At 42.3% G+C, this 19,430-nt stretch overlaps 1 protein-coding gene across 8 annotated transcripts in view; it reads right to left on the reverse strand.

The window, feature by feature from the left end:
• Nucleotides 1-451: 451 nt before the first annotated feature.
• PDGFA (platelet derived growth factor subunit A) overlaps nt 452-19,430 on the reverse strand; it is a 37,115-nt gene continuing 18,136 nt past the window's right edge. Inside the window, exons 5-8 of one of the 8 annotated variants that reach the window (XR_004243335.1) lie at nt 18,583-18,709; nt 16,890-16,972; nt 15,783-15,896; nt 12,460-15,672 (exon numbers count right to left, since the gene is read on the reverse strand). Coding sequence is in view for 6 of the 8 variants with exons in the window: in XM_032125501.1 (XP_031981392.1) it covers nt 10,615-10,748; nt 18,583-18,709 (261 nt within the window). In the remaining 2 variants the exon portion in view is untranslated. Of the gene's footprint in view, nt 1,952-2,251; nt 10,749-12,459; nt 15,673-15,782; nt 15,897-16,889; nt 16,973-18,582; nt 18,710-19,430 lie in introns of those variants that run through there. The other 7 variants (XM_032125501.1, XM_032125499.1, XM_032125500.1 and 4 more) reach the window with 7 other exon arrangements.

The following is a 19,430-nucleotide window of genomic DNA, read 5'->3' on the forward strand; positions in this document are numbered from 1 at the left end:
TGTTTGGCTGGTGGCTGCTCTGAGACATCTCTAGTCCAGCTCTGGGGCTCACCAACATATCTCAGACCACCGGGAGGCACATCCCAGTCTGGCATCAAGAGGCCCAGGAAATGTGCCCAGCACAGCTCCCATTCCCATGGTGTGTGGTCCCTGGGGTGATCAATGTCATGCCCTGCCTGTGAACCATTCCCCAAATTTTCTCTTCCCCAGAGCTCTGTGTGTGTGTGATATGAGACCAGGTTATATTAAGCCCACTGCTCAAAGGACCAGGGACGATGGCTCCCATGGGCACGTAGCAACTATGCTACAGAAAGAGTGAAAAATTCAGGGAACAAGTGACACTGTAATCCATCTTACCTACCCGGAATAGATGTACCCATGTACTGATCTCTATAAACACACCCTTTTCTCCATATGGGTGGGAATATATTTATATGCACCAGCCTCAAAATACCAGTAAGTTTTTATTAGCCCCATTTGCAGATGGGGCGACAATGACAGACAAAAGTGCCTTGATCCTTCTAGGCTGCTCCTCCTCGGGAGGGGAGAGCTGGAGTCTGCTCTCCCTAGAAGTAGGAGAGGGAGGTGAGTTTTCCCAAACCCCAAGGAGCTCCTTGGTGTGGAGATCTTGCTCAGCTCTCACTTGGAATCATGCTGGCAAATAAACATGAAAGTGAAATCGGCATTGTGAGATAGTTATGCAAGAGCGGGCGGATCCCAGGACTCAGCCATTGTTCCAAACGTTTAATTAACATTATGAAAGCTGATTAAAGGAAAATCTTTAACCTCCAGGGAAATCCCATTTTCTCTCACTTCCCATACTGCTGTAATTTTCACAATGTAAGAAGGAAAGTGTTATTTCAAGGCATGATTCATATCAGCTACGACCTGATCTTTGCCACAGTCATGTCCTGCATCTTAAATAATCGCCAGCAGTGACACCAGACGGGGACACTTCTGAGACAGCATTTTTCCCCCTTTATCCCATGACCTGAATTGCCATCATAATTTCTAGACTTTGTGTCATCCTGGCATGATGACAAGTGTTCACCCACGCTCCAGAACTAAAAGCTGGTTCACAAGGACAGTGATACCTACCCAGACACAGCATCTCAGATACAAAGTGCGAATGACACGCCACAGTCCGGCGTGGTAACAGCAGGGGCTGTTTGCTTTGGTCACTGCAGCAAATTCCTTTGAAGGCAGGAGAGTGGAGCACCATCTCCAGTGACTCCCAGCTAACCCTGAGTGAACCACTTACTCTTTCTGCTCTTTTGGAACTGGGGGCAAAGGCAGTGTTACCTCTGAGGCACTGCAAACTCATGAATGTAACCAGGCACTGGAGATGTTTAGGTGGAAACTGCTATTGTAAATCATGTTAGTGGAGAGATTTGCTTTCAGCTGCAGCGGGTCTGTGAGCAAGCACAGCCCCCCAGTACTCAGCTGTGTATAGGCGGCACATTGCCTCTCTGCTCTCCCAGGACTATTTTAATTACATGGCATGGCCCATCAGAGACCTAATCCCGGGATCTAATCCTGGAGGCAACAGACAGCTGACTGTCTGGACTGTGTACTCAGAGAAGCGCCCTTGGGGCTGCAGTGAGGGCGATGCAGATGATGGGACAGGAGGACAAGCCCTCACCCCACACACAGAGCAGGCACCCACCCAGGGACAGCCAGGCCCTGGTCACCCCCTGGCCAGGGCACCACCAGCACCTCGACCTCTCTGACATGTGACTGCCCTTGGGTCCTCCCCTGGTTAACAGAATCTGGGTGGATGCTGCATCTACAGACTTCCAAATCTAATTAAGAACACGCACGGCTCCAGTCCTTTCCGAGCATCAGGCTTATATAAATACATACACATATAAATACATGGTACAAATACAGCCTCTGGCAGCAGGAGCAGTCTCGTACTCAGATCTTCAACAGTTCTTCCCATCTGTAGATCCTGCAGGTCAAAGACATTGCAGAGCTTCAGGAACCATTCTGAAAAGGGGAATGATTATTTTTTCCCACTGTTGTCTACATGTACGTGGTGCAAAATCCATTTTAATTATGATACAGCAGGGTCATTCTCACTACTTGAAGAACAGGCACCACTTTTGTGCACACAGAGACATTAGTAAAGCAGAAGCTCTATTTGTAGGATGAAATTCCTCCTTCAAAAAGCACTAGAGGTAAACCAAATTCACACTGTGAATACCAAGTGTATGAAATTCTGACTCAACAAAAGGCAGACAGCTGGGTATTCTGATAAAAACGTTTCTTTATTTTTTAATTTTTCTTTTCATTACCTGGATTCTGTGTTTGTCAGAGCAACAAAACCAAAACACAGTTTCTTTGATACGCAGCAAATCTGAAAACAATCCTGCAAGTAGCACAACACAAAAACTCCCACAAAAAGGGAAAGCTATAAAATTTGAGAGGCGACGAGGCTTTCAGAAGTGCCAGTTTCCCAGTGCAATGGCTGGAAGGGTGGCCTGGCCTGGCGGCAGTTCAATCATTTTGTAACGAAGGACAAATACTTTCAACATCCTGAGAAAGAGGGCGGGGGGACGGGGGCACGACTCCCTTGCTTTCCCTCCTCCTGCTATTCTTTCTCCTCCCTCCCCCCACCCCTCGGATTTTCAATAGCTCTTTAGTGTTTCCATCAAAGGCTTTTACCATTCATCCTCCCTTCTGGTGCCTGCCTTCCACCTGTCTATCCATCACAGCCCTAACCCAGGTCCCTTTTTTTCCCCCCTTTGCTATTTTTCACGCGCTGGGATTTGTTTATAAGCTTCTGCATTACCTAAACTGCAGGGGAAGAGGCTGCTGGGAGGAAAGTGAGAAAGCAGGATTAAGGAGGAATAATTCAGCTCCATTGCATTTCCATCTGAACGGTCATAAAATGTGCAAATCCTGTTCCTGGGAATTTCATGTCAGGGGCCTTCCCTGCCACTGCCCTTTCCGTACCCCTTCTCTCTTTCCCTCTCATGGAAAAACAAGTGTTGGGAGGGATGCCTGTAACTCCAAGGACCCCAAAAGCCACGATGTGTGTGCCAGCAGGGACGAGGCTCCTACCAGCACGTGTGCAGGGAGACACTCCAGATGTGGCCATAAACTGCAGACAAGGGGGTGGGAGGCTGCAGGGATTGAATCCAGCAGGACAACAGGAGTGAGCAGGGAAAGGCCACTCAATATGACAGCTCCCAACACCCTCAGCTAATTAATGAGCCTGGGTAAAATACAAAAATAACCTTTCAGGCTTGTTGGCTCTGTAAGCAAATCATACAGAAATATATGATTCAGACCCCAGCAGCCTGAAGAGTTTCTACTCTCTCATTTTTAGATCATCACCATCACAAGGCACCAAAACAGGCACAGGCCAGCCTTCCAGAGCCCAGAGATCCACCAACAATCCACCTGTCAGCAAACTGTGAGACAGAAGAAGCGCCACTGCTCTGTACAGGTCAATGGAGATTGTTCCCTGATTCAAGCAGAAGTCACTGTGGTCTCTGGGCACTGTTGCTACCTGACCAAACACTCTCAGAACAGCAAGCAGTGCTAAAAAAGGAGCTGGCCCTCAACCTGTCCTCAACCCTAGTGAGCCCACAAACCTTTTCTTGGGGGCACTTCATGTCATATCTGCTGGACCTGGCAACAGCTAGCAGCTATCTTCCACTTACAGACACATCCCGGAGATACTGAGGATCACCCAGCAGGTAGCACATGTTAAAATAAGTTCCTTCGATTGGCAGTTATTTATTATTTTTAAATAAAATGAGAATAGGTTGAATGGGTTGCTCAGCAGCAGCTCAGTTTTTTGTTTGGCAACGTCTCGGACAGTTTGACCATACGTATGACAACACAAAATAAATTTCACTTGCTTGCAGTAGCAGTTGGCTATAAATTCCGTCCATTGATGATTTATAGCTCTAGCAGCAGTGGGATATATGAAATGAGAAGCCCTTTCATCCTTAAACTGCTCTGCAGTCTGGTAGAGACGATGAAAGCCATTGTTCCTAAGGCCAGAGGAGAGCAAGAGTTCATTCAGCTGTGGTAGGAGGAGGTGTGCAAATTGGGTCCAAAGGTGAGAGGAGGCCTGGAGAAACAGCAGCCCTTGGTTTCGCAGAGCAGCCAGAAAGAAATCCTTAATGATGCTTCACCTTGCCTTGCAGGCTGGAGGGGAGCAGTATTTCCATCGACTAAATGATCTCAACTCTTTGGCTTCCCCGAGGGCACTGCACCAGGACAGACTGGGATCGCTCACCAGAGTCACTCTCAGATGTTTGTGTTCTTCCCACCCACCAGCAGCCCCAACCTGAGCATGTCTTTGGCACAGCAGGTGGGATCCTTAATCCTGCGGAGGGCCAGCCCCAAGCAAAGATTAGCAGAAGAATCTGTTTTCGTTAAAATCCAACCTACCCTTACCGTCCTCTCTGATGGTTCGGTTTAAAATGCGCATGTCCAGCTCTTGCAGCAGCTCTGCTTCTGCAGGGAAAGGGCAGTTCAGCAACCTGCCCCCTCACTCTCTAATGTCTTCCTTTCTGTTAATCAACAAGTAACTAAGACAGACACAGTGAGGAATGTTAAATGCACCTCCTCCTGGAGAATTTTGCCAGCAAGATCACTGGAATTGGGATTTTGCCTTTATTATGTTTCTTTTGACCGTGGAACTGGTCTGGTTTTCCTCCCAGTGAAATTTTTTTTTTTGGTGGAAAAAAAAACCCCACAAAACAACAAAACAGGAAAAGACATACGAATAAACACTAATACGTACAGGAAAAATACAAAACTTAGCACCATGCACTCCCCTCGTTATCAGACAAAGGTTGGGAAGGGTTCACAAGTGTAAAACTCTCATGTGAATTATGAGATTACTGCTCAGTTTTCTTTCAAGTCGTGGGCTGGAAACAGATGGTGGCTGTAGCATTTATGACGGCACAACATGTTACTGCAAGCCTAGCCATCTCTGCCTCTCTCCTCTCAAAAATGCAGCTGCAAGGAAAGTTGTGGAAAATCACATTAACAGTCTCTTCCACCACACAGTTTTCCAGCCCTTCATCCCTGGCCAGCACATGGACAGAGCCATCTTGTATGCCAGCAAGAATACTCTCCTAATCCCTGTCCTGAATAGTTACCACTGACTGGCTTATTTAACAGCTAGTTAAAATGTGAGGTTTGTTAGCATTGTAAAAAAGCCTCCAGAAAGCACGTCCTTAAGGTCAGGGCAGATGCCATGTGATCCCAAGGGCTCCCTAAGGGAAACACTCAGAAAGAAGCCATCAGACTGTCTTTCAGCTGTTTATTATTTAAACATTCAGTTCAGGCCAAGCAGGTTGATTTATAAAGAAGCAGAAAGACAGATATAACAATTGCAAAAGCATCTCTGTAACTCTGGAGTCCAAATATCACTTCCAAGCAAGAGTAGAAACTTTCACAAGGGCAAAGGCTTCTGGATTTTCAGTCAGACTCCCTTACCATGACCACAGGCTTAAAAGGATCTGGGTCCCTGCAGATACAAAGACCAACTAACACCATATTTAAATATCTTGCCAGTACACAAGAAAAAAAATGTCCATGTGCTTCAGTCCTGACGGAAATGCCTTGCTGCCTAAAGTATGCTCATACCTGGACTTGAACCCTTGAGCCAAGCCTGGGGCACAACCCCTCCACTCTCAAGGCACCAGAGAGGGCTCTGCTGACACCAGGGACCTCTTCAAACAGTACAAAACTGTGACCTGTTATCCCTAGGGTTTCTGTGTGCTTTACAAATGTGAAGCAATCCTGTACCACATCGTTTCTGAGAGCATTAACTCTCTGGGATTCCAAAATCAGGATTTTAGAATTACTTCTCCACTTGAGTTAATTAAGACTCTGTCAAATAATATTTTTTCCAGACAAGTGTCACTGGAGTGTCTGAGCATCCACGTTGCTACTTTCACTTTGCTGGTCTCACTACCTGGTTGGGAACATCAGCACCAGCTTTATGTGTTCATCCTTCACCACTCCAATGTGCTCCTGCCTTGCTTCCTGCAGCCAGCTATACACAGGGCAGCATTTCTGCCCTCTGGGGTGTAGAACAGGGCAACTGAAAGCAAGATAGACTTTTACCATTCCCTTTATCACTTTTCACAGCTAGACCAGGAAGTTGCTACAGAAATTCAATAGTGTACACACTTGAAACTCTAAATAGCCTTTTGCCAGAGGTAGACTCTCTCCAGGTGATATGACCATACATATCCAGTGCATATCTGTCATAATTGCAAAAGCCCTCAGACCTTTTCTCTAAGATAGAGAAGGTGCCATTTCATTTTTCTTTTGGAAACCTTCTCCTGCAGAATTCATTAGTATCCTATGCAACAATGTACTTCCTGTAAGTACTGAAATATAAAGTGTATTAGAAGTTTCCACTTCTGGTTTTATCTTTTCCTGATCTAGCCTGAAAATTCTTTTGAAGTTCCTCAAAGTGTTCTTCATATATGCTTGTTTTAGGAAATACCAGATCACTATTGGCAAACTTCTCCTTAATTAAGTGAGATAAAGAAATCAAGATGATATGATCTGATTAATTTCCCACCTTTTAAGGCACCATTTTAAGATTTTTTTTTCCCACTTGCCTTTGAAAAGAAACATGCTGAAGAAACTAAGGAAGGAGAAGGCCCAGAGAGGGCAAGCACAGCTCTGGGCTCTCCCGTGTAGAGACCAGTGAATAGTTAAAGCTTTCCCTCATTCCTGTGGAATGGTTTATTGAAAGGTTTCAGACCCTTCTGAAACTCACATCACTCCAGACAATGAGGAAAAGACTAAACTGTGCTGATTTAGCACAGTGCGCTCTTCAGGGCCTCAGCTCAGCAAGTCAACTCAGATCATGCCTAACTTTAAACACAAGTAACTTCAAAGAAACATCTCACACGCCTCAAGTTCAGCTTTGCACTGCCTCCCTTGATGAATCACAACTTGGGGTATGCAGGGAGCTAACGGGAAACATTTGCACTTGCTGACCCCAGCTGCAAGGTCCCAAACCCCCTGTAAGCTACACAGGCATAGCCCAACCACGCTGGATGGGCCAGCAGGCTCTTCACAACAAATGGATACAAGCTGTTAGGCAAGCTCTTCTGAAGCACCTCTACAAGAAACATATCCCAGAACAGCTAAAATTTGATTTAAAAGAGGTACTTGGGACAATCAGTGAAGTACACAAGCTGAGCATTAACCTGCCCGACTCCTACATGGCCTGTTGAGGAAACCACTCTGTCTGGGATAAATTGCTTCTGTCACTTTTGCTGTGCAAACCCCCTGCAGTCAAGGGGAATTCGGATCTTGAGCAGGTTTTTGAGTAGCTTCCTGGCTCCAAGGAGACCTCTGAGCAGAATACTTTACAGTGGGTGAGTTTGGGCCAAGAAATATCCTCACTTCCAAGTGTGTGAGCACAGAGCCCTCAGCCCACACCCACACTGGAAGTGCTGGAGCATCTCTCCCTCTGCCTCTGGCCCCACACAGACTCAACAGCAGCTGAGCAGGGCCCAGAGGTGAAATCTGGCCTCTTGAAACTTCCCTGGTCTTCAGCTTAAACCAGCACCACCTTTATACAGAAAACACATGAAAAGCCAAAGTGCTAAGGAAAGCTGAAGCGTGGCTGGAGTGAAGGGGACTCCCCATCTGAAATGTCTGAAACCTAAGGTTTGAGTGCTGCTGCCTCGAGATGGAAGGCAGAAGTCATGGCAGCATCGTTGGGTCAAAATTAGTCTCTCTTCAGAACAAAGACAGAGATGTTCTGATGCCAACAAAGGTTTCTTGAAAGTCACGTAGAAATGAATTAAAAGTGGATGCCCAAATCCCATAGACTGCTGAAAAAATTCCAGCTGGGGATGTCCAGCACGTCTGGAGGGGCTCTTCATACTTCAGTGAGGTCTAAAAGTTTGAGTCCATCCCCAAAGGGAGCTGAGGCCACCCAGCACTTCACCCACAGGCCCTCTGTGAACAGAGTCTTTCTTGTGGTCAAAGAGGGGCTATCTTGAATTTATGTCTTACTTCTCCCCTTGCGAGCAAACAAAACAATTTCTATGAGTAATTCTACCCACTAATTGCCAAGGAAAAGTCTGGCAAGAAATGCTCTGCATTCTTGACAGGTCAGAGGCTTCCCTAAACAAAGTTGCTGTTTTATGTTTTCTATCAGCACATGTTCACATCCGGGGTCCTTGGTGAATTCCAGTGTGGATGAGTCTCTGTGGGAAATTGCTTTTCCCTATTTTCTTGTTCTAACTGCTCCAGGAAATGAGTCTATTTTTACAACAACGCTAAACAGCAAAATATGAAACCATTATCTGCTTCGTGGCAAGAGTTTCGGGTCAGTTCTCAGGTGACTGTCACCTCCAGAGAAGTCAATGGAGTTGTATCTGCTCATGCAAGGTAGAGACCTGACCAATTATGTAATTGGTTGATCAGTTACCAGAACACAGAGCTACCACAGGCCTAAGGAGTGTCTCGTTTTCATGTGTCTCAAAGTTCATCCAAGCCCTGATGCATTGATAAGTGAAGTATTCCAGTATTATGGTCTGTAAAGATGATAATTAACTGCTGAAAGATTTAGGCATGAGCATTCTCTACAAACATCTACTTTGTCACTATCCTTATAAGTAGTATCTCTTCTGGATCCTTTTTTCACCTGCCAAATAAACCAGGGTGGGATTTTCAGAAGTGTTTAAAATTATTTTCTCCTACTTAGTTGTGATTGCTTTCAAGAATACAGATATCTTCAAAATCCCCAGGAGATTTCAAGCATTATGGACTCAACTGTATCTCTAGATGCTTCTGCTTTTTGCACACCTGACTTAACAGCTACTCTGAATTTCAAAGCTGGACAGTAAACACAGTTGCCTTCATTATGCAGGATCAAAGACAGTACATAGAGGCCAGAACACCAGGTCTGATCTGAAGATGAGTGTGCAACACTTGTTACAAAACTTGGCTCCTTGTTTCCTGGTTTGAGGGACTACTTCAGCCTTGACACGTGAACTTCTTTTCTGTTGAAGCACTCAAGCGAGCCTTTCTTTGTGCATTTTATCTAAGAACTTGGGAGACATCTGGCATGCACAAGTATCAGCCCAAACAGAAATTCTGAGTTGCTCAGAACTCAAACCAAGTCAGATTTGGCGGCCTGCTAGTAAGTCAAACATAAAAACGATTGGATTCCCCTCTTTTCCCTCTTCCCTCTTACAGGGAAGAAGTAACCCTGGAAAAATGTGACATGAAACTTTCAAGTGACAGAAATGCTATCACCAGGATGCTCCCAGGATTTCATCCATTGATTATGAACAAGACTAAGAGCTAGCACTGCCTTACCTCTGGGTTGGGAACGAGGTATTCGTGACTTTCCACCTAATTGGAAAGCTCACTAAATGTCACTCGAGACCAGCATACAGAAAACAAACTTAGAGACAATATCTAAGGAAAACAGAACCTAACCTATGACTTGTTCTTTGATTTACAACTGCGATTGTGGGCCCCACCTCACAGTCATATGCCATGGTAATAGGCAGCAGTTCAACAAGAACCAGTCCCAACTTTTCACATGTTGTAGTGATTCTGAGCTACTTCAGCACATACTTTAGCCTGATGCAGCAAGTAATTGGAATGACTAAAGGGACAGGTGGCATGCCACAACTGAAAAAAAAAAGAATAATCGAGCCTTTGGTCTTGTTTATTCTACCTTCTAATTCCTTTTCTTTTCCCTGAACCAAAAGTTGCCAAATTTCACAGGAAATTTGCTCTCATTAATTTCTCCCATCTCAAATTTGTCTGTTATCAGTACGACTGCGAGTTTTCAGTTTGGGTACCCAAACAGATGATCTGAAATTGGGCTCATTGGCATTAGTGACTGCAGTCCTGAATCCACCCATGCCAAGGAAATATTTTCCCCCAAAATGAAGAAACATGTAGTTCAAAATGGAAACCTCCACGGGAGCTGCTCTCCTAGTCGTACATACAAGTCTCGTTACTTCATCTTTGGGGTTGCTTACAAAATCCTTCAACACTCTGAGAGCACAAAGACCCCCAGCCCACAACTGGGATCCTGTGCCAGGAAGGCACACCCTAATTAAAAAATAAAGCATCAACTCTGCTCCATTTGCCTGAGGTCAATGGCATGTTTGTCCAAAGCTAGGAGCACGCTCAGGCACCAGTTTGAAGAAGAGCAAACACAGGCATCTCTTAAAGTGTTTTTCCGTATTAGGGCCTGGGAAAAAAAATTTAGGATTGGGCACATGATAAAAACCGTTCCCCTAGGAAATGTTACCCACACCATAAAAGGAAGGAATGGCACTGAACTAAAGGAGAATGAAAATTGTCTACTAAATTTTTGTAAATGCCCATAAAATCTGAGTCTTGTTCTATGTGCATAACTGTAAGTCATGAAAGGCTGATTCCTTACAGAAGCAGGAAATGACTGGCCCATCACGACAGGATAAAAGGCTGCATAATTGCCTGGGCAGAAAGATGGATTTCCATCAATCACTATGTTCTCTGACAATATGGCAGTGGCTTTTGATCATGTATCTGATGCACAGTAATTAGGCAAAATGACTTACCCTCAATCTTTTCAGTATTTAGCTCTAAGGGTGCAAGGATTCATTCTTGGAAAGGGAAGATGGTCGTGTGATTTAGGGCACTGGATGAGCACTCAGATCTGAGTCCTCTCCCTGGTTCTGCCACAGCCTTGCTGTATGACCTTGCACAGGCTTTTCTCCATGCCTCGGTCTCGCCTAAAATGGGATAACAATAGTTCTTTATTTCAGAGGAGATAGGAACACAAACCAGCTCAAGGCTGTGCCACAGAAATGCTACAGCAAAGAGCAGCACAGAAAAGCTCAGACACGGAATAATGCCTTGCTAATAAAATGTGGGAAGACAGGCAGTAATTAAATTGACTAATAAACACAAAACGTAGGCTGATTTTTAAGGAATGCAACACTGATAGGCTTTGTTACCCAAAATTAAAGGAAATTTAAGTGGGATTCTTATGAGTTTACTTGACTCTGAGATCTGCTAGTAGTACACACTGTGCATTAGAAACACCAAGGAAATGACTTCATTCAAAACCTCCAAATGGTGTCTGCTTTACAGCAAGCACCATTTCCAGCCCAAGTGAGGGTCACATAACTATCCAGAACAACATTTTCAAAGCTGTGGGAGGGGCCTACAAACACGATTTCCTTCTATTTACAGTAATACACGAGCATGCAAACCTGAGGCAGTTTTGAAACTTCAAAATAAAATCTGAAACTTTCAAATTAAAACATTAAATGGGGCCACTGATCCTAATTAAACTGTCAGATGTCTGGAACAGCTTCAATGCCACTATTAGAGTCACACTGCTGCTGGAATTGGACAGGGCTTTAGCAAAGAGTCTTCAGTAGTGAGTATTTCTCCAAATGCAAAGATAAATCTTTTTCTCTAAAGCATTTGCCTTTCACATGTATATAATTTCATAATTTCAGTTATGGGCCTGTGGGTCTGGGACAGAGGATCTCAGGGCACATGCCTACATAAACCATGTGATTTGGAGACCAACAGATCAAAGGCTGTTCTGTCAGGCAGGAGGAGAGTAAACAGATATGAGACACATCTTAGGAAGGGAAAATCATTTCTGAGAAACAGAAACAAGAGGGATGGGAAAGTCAGGCAGAGAATAGCTGGCAAACAGCCCACAGAAAGGTAACGTGGACCTGAGGAGAACAGGCAAGAGAATCTCCTAAGTGGAGTGCTGAAGCCCATTGGAACGAGGACACCCAAACATGCTGTTTTAAGCAAGAGTAAAAAGCCTAAACCCAAAGTGCTGGAGCTGCCTGGGAACCTGGGAGAGGAGCAACTGCCTGCAGTCATCGTGCACTGCTTAACACAGCAGATGCCAGGCAGGACAGAGGACAGGAGAAAAGGAAAGAAAACTGGCACATAGTCCTTGGTTTCACTCAGTAAAATCTACTGAAAGACAGGTCTGGAAAGATGAAGCACAGAATTAAATGTAATGAATTGACTAAAGAACCAGTGAGCATGCACATATTGTAACGCTGACATTGGGTTTGGGCAGTCCTCCCTGCACGTCTTTTCTGATCAGACAAGATCTCAGAAAAAGATACAATCAGACCAAGAAGTTCTGGATCCCTGGACAGAGGAAATGAGTGCAGAATGTAGAACAGAAAAACATTTCATCCTCAAACTGCTGCCTACAATGTGGAAGGACAAAACCAACAAGGTGTTGAAGCATTGCATGGAAGTGCAACTTTTGACAACCACCATCCTTCACTCCATTAAATCCCCTACTCACCCCCCACCCCACAAATAACAGAGGTGTCCATCAGATATCTTGTGGCTCCAACTGCTCACACCCTTCCCTGTAACACTCCAAACGCAGCACATTAGAAGTCCAGAGGGAGTCCACCTCCAGCAGACAGCAGAAGAAGATATGACACGGCATTCACAAATGCACAGAGAACTGTTTAATTTACAGCCACAATGGTGAAACAAACCATTTCAGAGCTTGGACATTCAAAGTTAAGTCTGACACTCATTCTTATATTCACTTATTGTGCTTAAGTATTAGAGAACACAGGATTACATTAACCGTACACGACAATCTGAGATCCCTGCGGGACCGAGGAGTGGAAGGGATGAGCAAGAATGAGGGACCAGCCCCTCAAGTGGTGTAAGCTGGTACAGCTCCATTGCAGGCAATGGAGATCCGGTGATTTACACCAGCTGAGGATATGGCCCTTGAAATGTCCAACTTAACTTTGAATTAACGACTCCCATGTCACAACCTTCCATGTCACTGCTCCTCCTGGTTGTATCTGCCACTTTGAAGGAGAACTAATCCCACAGCCCGCCACAGTCCCAAGGCTGGTGGGTGAGAGCTCAGCTGGACTACAGGAAGTGAGCTCATGTCGTGACACTACTCCTCGCAGTTTAACAGCCACGGACTGCATCCTCATCTGATGTAAACTAGCTTGGGGGCAGCTGAAGTCAGAAACATTTGCCAATTTATAGTAGCTGAGAACATAGCCCTGAGATTTTTGTGTTTTCTGCCGCATGCTGTATGAACACTGTGCTTGACAACAACGACTCGTGTGCGTTTCATTCCTCGTAACAAAATTAACTCAAGACTGCAAGTCTCAAACAAACGGCTACTGGAAAAGTCCCCATTCAGTCTTCACTCTCTCCTGGTGCGCTGAATTTGGCATAACACGTTTATTTGCTGGCACCAACAAAATCTCTCGGATTGCTTTGTTTTCAAGACTCTGCTACAAGGCCAGACTCCCTCGGGATGTAAATCAGAGCTCCAGGATACCCAGGGGAGTCACTCCCAAGGAGTTGGCCCACAAACCCAAACACAACCTTCTCATGACAGTGCAACCACAGGACTCTTTCCAAGAGTTGTTTTGCAAACTATTCCACTTAAGTGACTTTGACATCCTTTCATACCTGCACAGTGTCTGAGTGGGTCACATAATGCTTTTCATCTACATGATTTTAATGGATATATGTTTGGTTTTTTTTCTTTCATTAGATATCTTTTAGACAAAAAAAAAAGGAACGGAGCAACATTATTGGCATCCCACTGAAACATAAATATATAAATTACATTTTATACACTTTTTTAAACGCAGACACATACATTCATGTGCATAACATTGTGAACAGTACACTTAGTGGAAAACAAGCACAGACAATCTTAGTTAAATGTATTTCCAGTTTTGGTGCTCAACAAATACACTGGGAAAATGATCACAAAATAGAACGGTGACTAACTCTATCTCTGCATTAGCATCTGAAGCCAATAATGCCTGTTAGCTAACATTGCTTTGTTTGGTTGAATTTGGACATAGCTACAGGAACAGGAGGGGAATGTTTGAACTATATTTAGAGAAATGGAAAGGTTAAACATCTCGCTCTCTTTTGTTGTTTTAAGGTTCTGCAGTTCATTCACATTTGAAGATATTTTTATTTGAGTGGAAACACTGTCTTCAAGACAAACTTTTCTGTTGTTCCAAACTAAGAAAACTCTTTCATCTCTTTGTAGATGTTTCACAAATAAAAGAATCCAGTAGTTCACTTTACATATCCAATGTCATAATCCAAGTAAAACAATGGGTACATAATCCAAACTACTGGGGTGGGGCAGTGATTTTGGCCAAGTGAGTAGCCATGTCATATCTGGCACAGCCCTAAATTTCCAAAGCAGCACAGAAGGATTTATCCGTGTGGCTCCCACTGCAATCTGTGGGGAACTGAACATTTAATCCCTTGGCACTTTGAAAATACAGGAGCTGGTGCCAGAGTATTTTATCTGCCCTGCTATAGTTAAAATAGATTTTGATGTTATTTGGGCTATTCTACTACAAAAATATGACCACAAAATGCTTTTTTTTTTCTTTTTTTCTTTTTTTTTTTTTTTGGTTCAAGAAAACATAGCAGGCTTTCTCAGGTATATAAAACTGTTAATTTTTAGATAAAAATACAAACTTCACCTTTACAAAAACACGTATTTCTGTTGAATACACATAAAGCATAACATTTTACCAAAAATAAAGAATTTTAGGTTTTGTTCAAATATTTGCAGCAAGGTAGTTCCCATGCCACCATGACATTATACAATGCAGATACAAGAATTTGTACATTTCACACAGCTCCAACATGTGAAATAAAAGTATCTGTATACTGATAAGAATGACAATTGCTAACACAATATCACTAGTAGGCAACTGGCATAAGTCTTAAAGAAAAAAAAAGGATTTTTGCATGGATATCCTATGATTTGTTTACGCACATCTCTCTTTTTTTTTCTCTTTTTCTTTTATGTAATGCTTTAAATTACGGGGGAGGTTGGGGAACATAAACCAAGAAACGTCTAGAAAATTATGCATAGGTATACCATTTTTATTTTAATACATCTCATTAGTTTGCATCCCACTAGGAGAAATACCATAATGTTTTGTGTTCTGCTTATTGTTATACCAGTCTTTTATATGTGTTATTGGCAAATGTAGTCCAAGAGATAATAAAAAGCTAGGCAAAGAGTAAAAAGAAAACTTAATAATCACTTTATGGTGTAAAAAAAAAAATCCACTTAAGGCTCCCCAGAAGGTTTTTTTGTATAGACTTTTAAAACACCACCAAGCAAGGACGTATTGTTCTATAGTGTTTGCGTGGCATTTGATCATTTCATACATTCCTGCTTTTTTTGTGCCTGAAGTCCACCAGTGTCCATCCATCTTCATCAAGAACGCAGGCACATTTCTTGACGTAAAGCACCGTTGACTGCTCTGACAGAAATCCACTATTCACTTAGATTTTTGTCATGTTTTTGAGTACTTTTGGTATCCTCCATTCATTCAACTGTCTTTTTTTCTTTTCTGTTTTTCTTTCTTTCGTTTTTTTTCTTTTTTGGACAGGGAAGCTTCCTATTGTTTCACAGAGTGCTACAATACTTGCTTTGATGTCACATTAAACAAATGTACATTGTCTCTTTGTTCTCATTAAGTGTTCTTTTGAGCCAGTTTTTTCACACAGGAGAACAAATAAAGTATACAGTCAATAAGCACCATACATAGTAGGTTCAGGAATGTAACAAACCATGTACATCCATGTCCCAGAGAGAAGTTTTTTTTCTAGCTTATTTTCACCTTACATCTGCAGGAGAGAAAAAAGATACAATAACTCTATGATTAGAATCAAAGGTCCTGTCCTTGAAGTAGATGACTTTAAAAAAAAAAAACTGTTCTGCATGAAGAGTCACTAACCTGGGACAAGAAGTTCTAAATGCTGTTTTGATTGAGTTTACATGCTCACTTTTAAAGTTGAATTTTAGAAAATCTTTGCTTCTATCATACTACTCCCAATAAATACCTGTTAATCTGAAACAGGATATCAAGTTTAGCATTGTTTAGAAATGATACATTGGTATAAATGAAAACTGCCACTGGGAGTTTATGTGCAAAAACAGGGGCTTGAAATTAAATTCACCATCATCCAGGCATTAGGCACAGACACTGCAAAATCCAAATCATTCCCACTCCAAATACCAGAACCAATTGCGAGTGCTGCAGTTTACATACTTTCAAGTCATTAAGAAATGGAAATTCCATATTTAATTTGGAATGTGTGTCGCCATCATCATACATTGCTAATATGTTGGCCAAAGGATTTCAGTCATTTTTTGCACTGAGGGTGTTAGTTTTTCACTACACTGAAAACCTCATGAATTTTGATGACTGACTATCATCATCCTACTGAGACTGAACAGACCAAAAAAAGATCTTAATTTTCTGGTGAAAGTAACACAGGGCTCTGCAACACAAAATAAAAAAATGGCATTTCTTAGCATCTTTCTTGTCAAGTAAGCAGATCATCAGATTGTGTCAGGTGCATGTGCAATCAACCCCAGCTCACGCCAGAACGTGAGTTTGATGGTCACACAAATAATAGGATTTGCTGTATGTACACTCAATGTTTCACAGCCAGAGACTGGGAACACAACAATTTGTAACCTGAAAATTCATTCATGCATTATCACGTGATGCTTTGACCTCAGAAATCAATAATGAAACACAAGCAGAAGCAATGGAACTTGAGATTTCAGAAGCTGAAGTATTAGCACCCTCCAATAAAAAAGAAATAAAAAAGGCAAGAAAAGGAAGTAGCTCAAGAATGTAAGATGCTGATGGTGATGTGGAGCTTAAAGGGAAAATACCAGCAGGTAGAATTATCAAAGCCAATCAAATCTAATCTCTTTGCAGCCTTGAGGTAGCAAGTGTCAAGATTTTGAATGGTGATTAAGTCGAAGTGATGATATTTGATTAAGTTTTCCAGTTCTTGTGCTATTAGGGTGTTCAGCATATAGGTCCTACCTGAATATCAAATAGTTCCAGTAGGTTTTATGTTGGTTTTAACTTTTTTCGTTTCCGTTTTTTACCTGATTCCCTAGGCCTTCCTGTTAACATAAGGGCAGGGCTGGTGAAAAGCCCTAAGGTAATGCATTTCGTGTAACACTGAAGTCATAAATACTCAAACCGTTTACATTTCAAAGAAATCTCATTATCCTTCGCATTAAAGTAATAACTTTGCAACGTCTGATTTGACATTGAGTTTACAAAGTAATTACACAAAAGTAAAGAAATAATAAACGAAGTTAGCATTGCACACGTCATTCCCAAGATCCATCTATAATTACTGTTACCATGCAGTACTCAACATTTGCCTTCAGCTCTGGAGTTGAGCTATTTTCAGCTCACCATCCACTTGCTGGGTGCAAGTTTTGTTCCTACCAGTAATTAACTCCTAGGAACACATATTTCTCCGTGAGAATTCTGCCCCATTTTTTATGCACATCAAAACCAATTGCTTAGTCTTTGGCAATTAAAGACAATTTGGAAAACTGAAACTGATCTAATGAAACTTTTTTCCCAAGTGGGAGACACAGAAAATGTATCAAACCATATGCACATTAAAAATAGCCACTTTATGTGTGGTTTTGTCTAATAACTCCACCTAGTTTCAGCTAAACACTCAGCTCAGATTATAAATTGATGTCCAGTAAAATCGCAGCAGAGGTTTAACTTCATTTTTATAGAAATTCTAACTCCTCTGCTCTGTACATAGCAACTGATGTTTACATCTGCTTGGAACCAGGTTTATGTCTCCATCCTGGATGGAGCCAGGACAGAAAACCTTCCTTACCCGACAACTACAAAATCTATCACCTTGGGGCAGCTTTCCTCCCATGTTAACCTGCTCTTCACTGACTCTTAATTTTGGGCTGGTTCTACTGCACTCTTAGATTCCCTGCAGAGGTGCAAAACAAACTTTGGAGGCTTCCTTCAAGAGTATCAGGAGAAAGGGAAATGTCCTTTCTACCATAGCAGGTTTCCTGTGTGTGTCAAGCTCTGCACTGACTGCACTGCAGTAAGTAGATCTGAGTAATGATTTTAGATCATTCAGAATGATTTTATGAAAGCCAGATTTAAAGTAAGAATTTTTCCCCATAAATCTTTCCCCATTGTAACTCAAGGGTTGTCTTGATAAGGCATGTTTAGGTTTAAGGCAACAACTGACAAATTCTTGAGAAAACATGCGTAAGGAAACAACAGGAATGAGGAGTGTTGTTTCCAAACTAAGTCCTTAGCCTTGAATACTGAATTTATTCCAAAGTGCTTTACATTAATTTCATTCGTATTTTCCCCAAGGTCAAGTAAATCTCAGTGTTAGCCCTGTCTCCATAATTCTAAAGAAATTAGGCAACAGAGTTCACCCAGGAGCTGCAACATGACAACCTTTAATTTAGTAAAGCAAGACCTGAACACTACCGGGCATTTACATTTATTTAAAGGCCAGCCTAATGACAAGTGATACACTTCAAATTTGAAATCCAAACTCCTTATACAGCACAAACTGGCCCTCATTTTGCATCTTCAACACAGAGAAGCAGCTGGGAGCTTCTCTACTGAGTTCACTGTAAGCAATGTTTGCTTTATATGCTTTACTAATATAAAAATAAGGTCCATATTAAATCAGCATTAATGCAAAAATAAAAGGAAAACATACCAGTTTCTTCTTCTCTATAATCTGAATTAGTATTTGATGATGTACAGGTGCATTCCATATGCTCTTCTAATCTCACCAGAACTTCTTTTAATTTTGGCTTTTTTCTAACATATTCCACTTTTGCCACCTATAAAATACGATGAGGTATGTACTGAGACACATCAACATGGTTACAGTTCAGAACTGAAGACAGATAACTATAAACCTCTATTTTTAATGTAGCCAAACCCATATAAAATGTTAGCATACTAATCATCTTTTATCTTAATTGTGCATCATGTAACTATTTATTGCACAGACTATTTGTTTATTCAGGTTCAGCAGTTTGAAACAATTTTCCCCCAAGAGATAAAACAATTTCCCATTCATTTTGGTTTGATGTTTTAAGCAACTCAGTTTCCACATGTATCACAATAAACTTCTTTACAGATTCAGATCAGTGGTTGTTCTTGTAAACTGCCACTTTTAGCACAATCTTCTGTACATGTTGTTAAAGGCTGACAGTGAAGGCATTACAATGGTTTGTAATACATTTTATTATTTACAAATTGGTGTCTCCAGAGCCCTCTGGATGTAAAGTGCTCAACCTTACACAACCAGCATCTGAATATCACCTCAGAAAGCACAGTCTCATTCCTACTCCCTCCCTGCAGTAATCTGGGGCTTGATCACAAGAGCTCTCAAGTTTTTAGCTCCAAGGGAACGACCACTCCTACACGGGGTCCAGCCTTTGGCTTTATTGTGGGTAGCTGGCAGACTGAGTATTTCTCCCCAGTCCTTCCAACTGTTCACAACTGCACTGCTCCACTTATGGCTTCCTTAAAATAAAAAAGTCTGGAGGGCAAGCT

The sequence above is a fragment of the Corvus moneduloides genome, chromosome 16, assembly GCF_009650955.1.
Source record: "Corvus moneduloides isolate bCorMon1 chromosome 16, bCorMon1.pri, whole genome shotgun sequence".
Taxonomy (NCBI): Eukaryota; Metazoa; Chordata; class Aves; order Passeriformes; family Corvidae; genus Corvus; species Corvus moneduloides.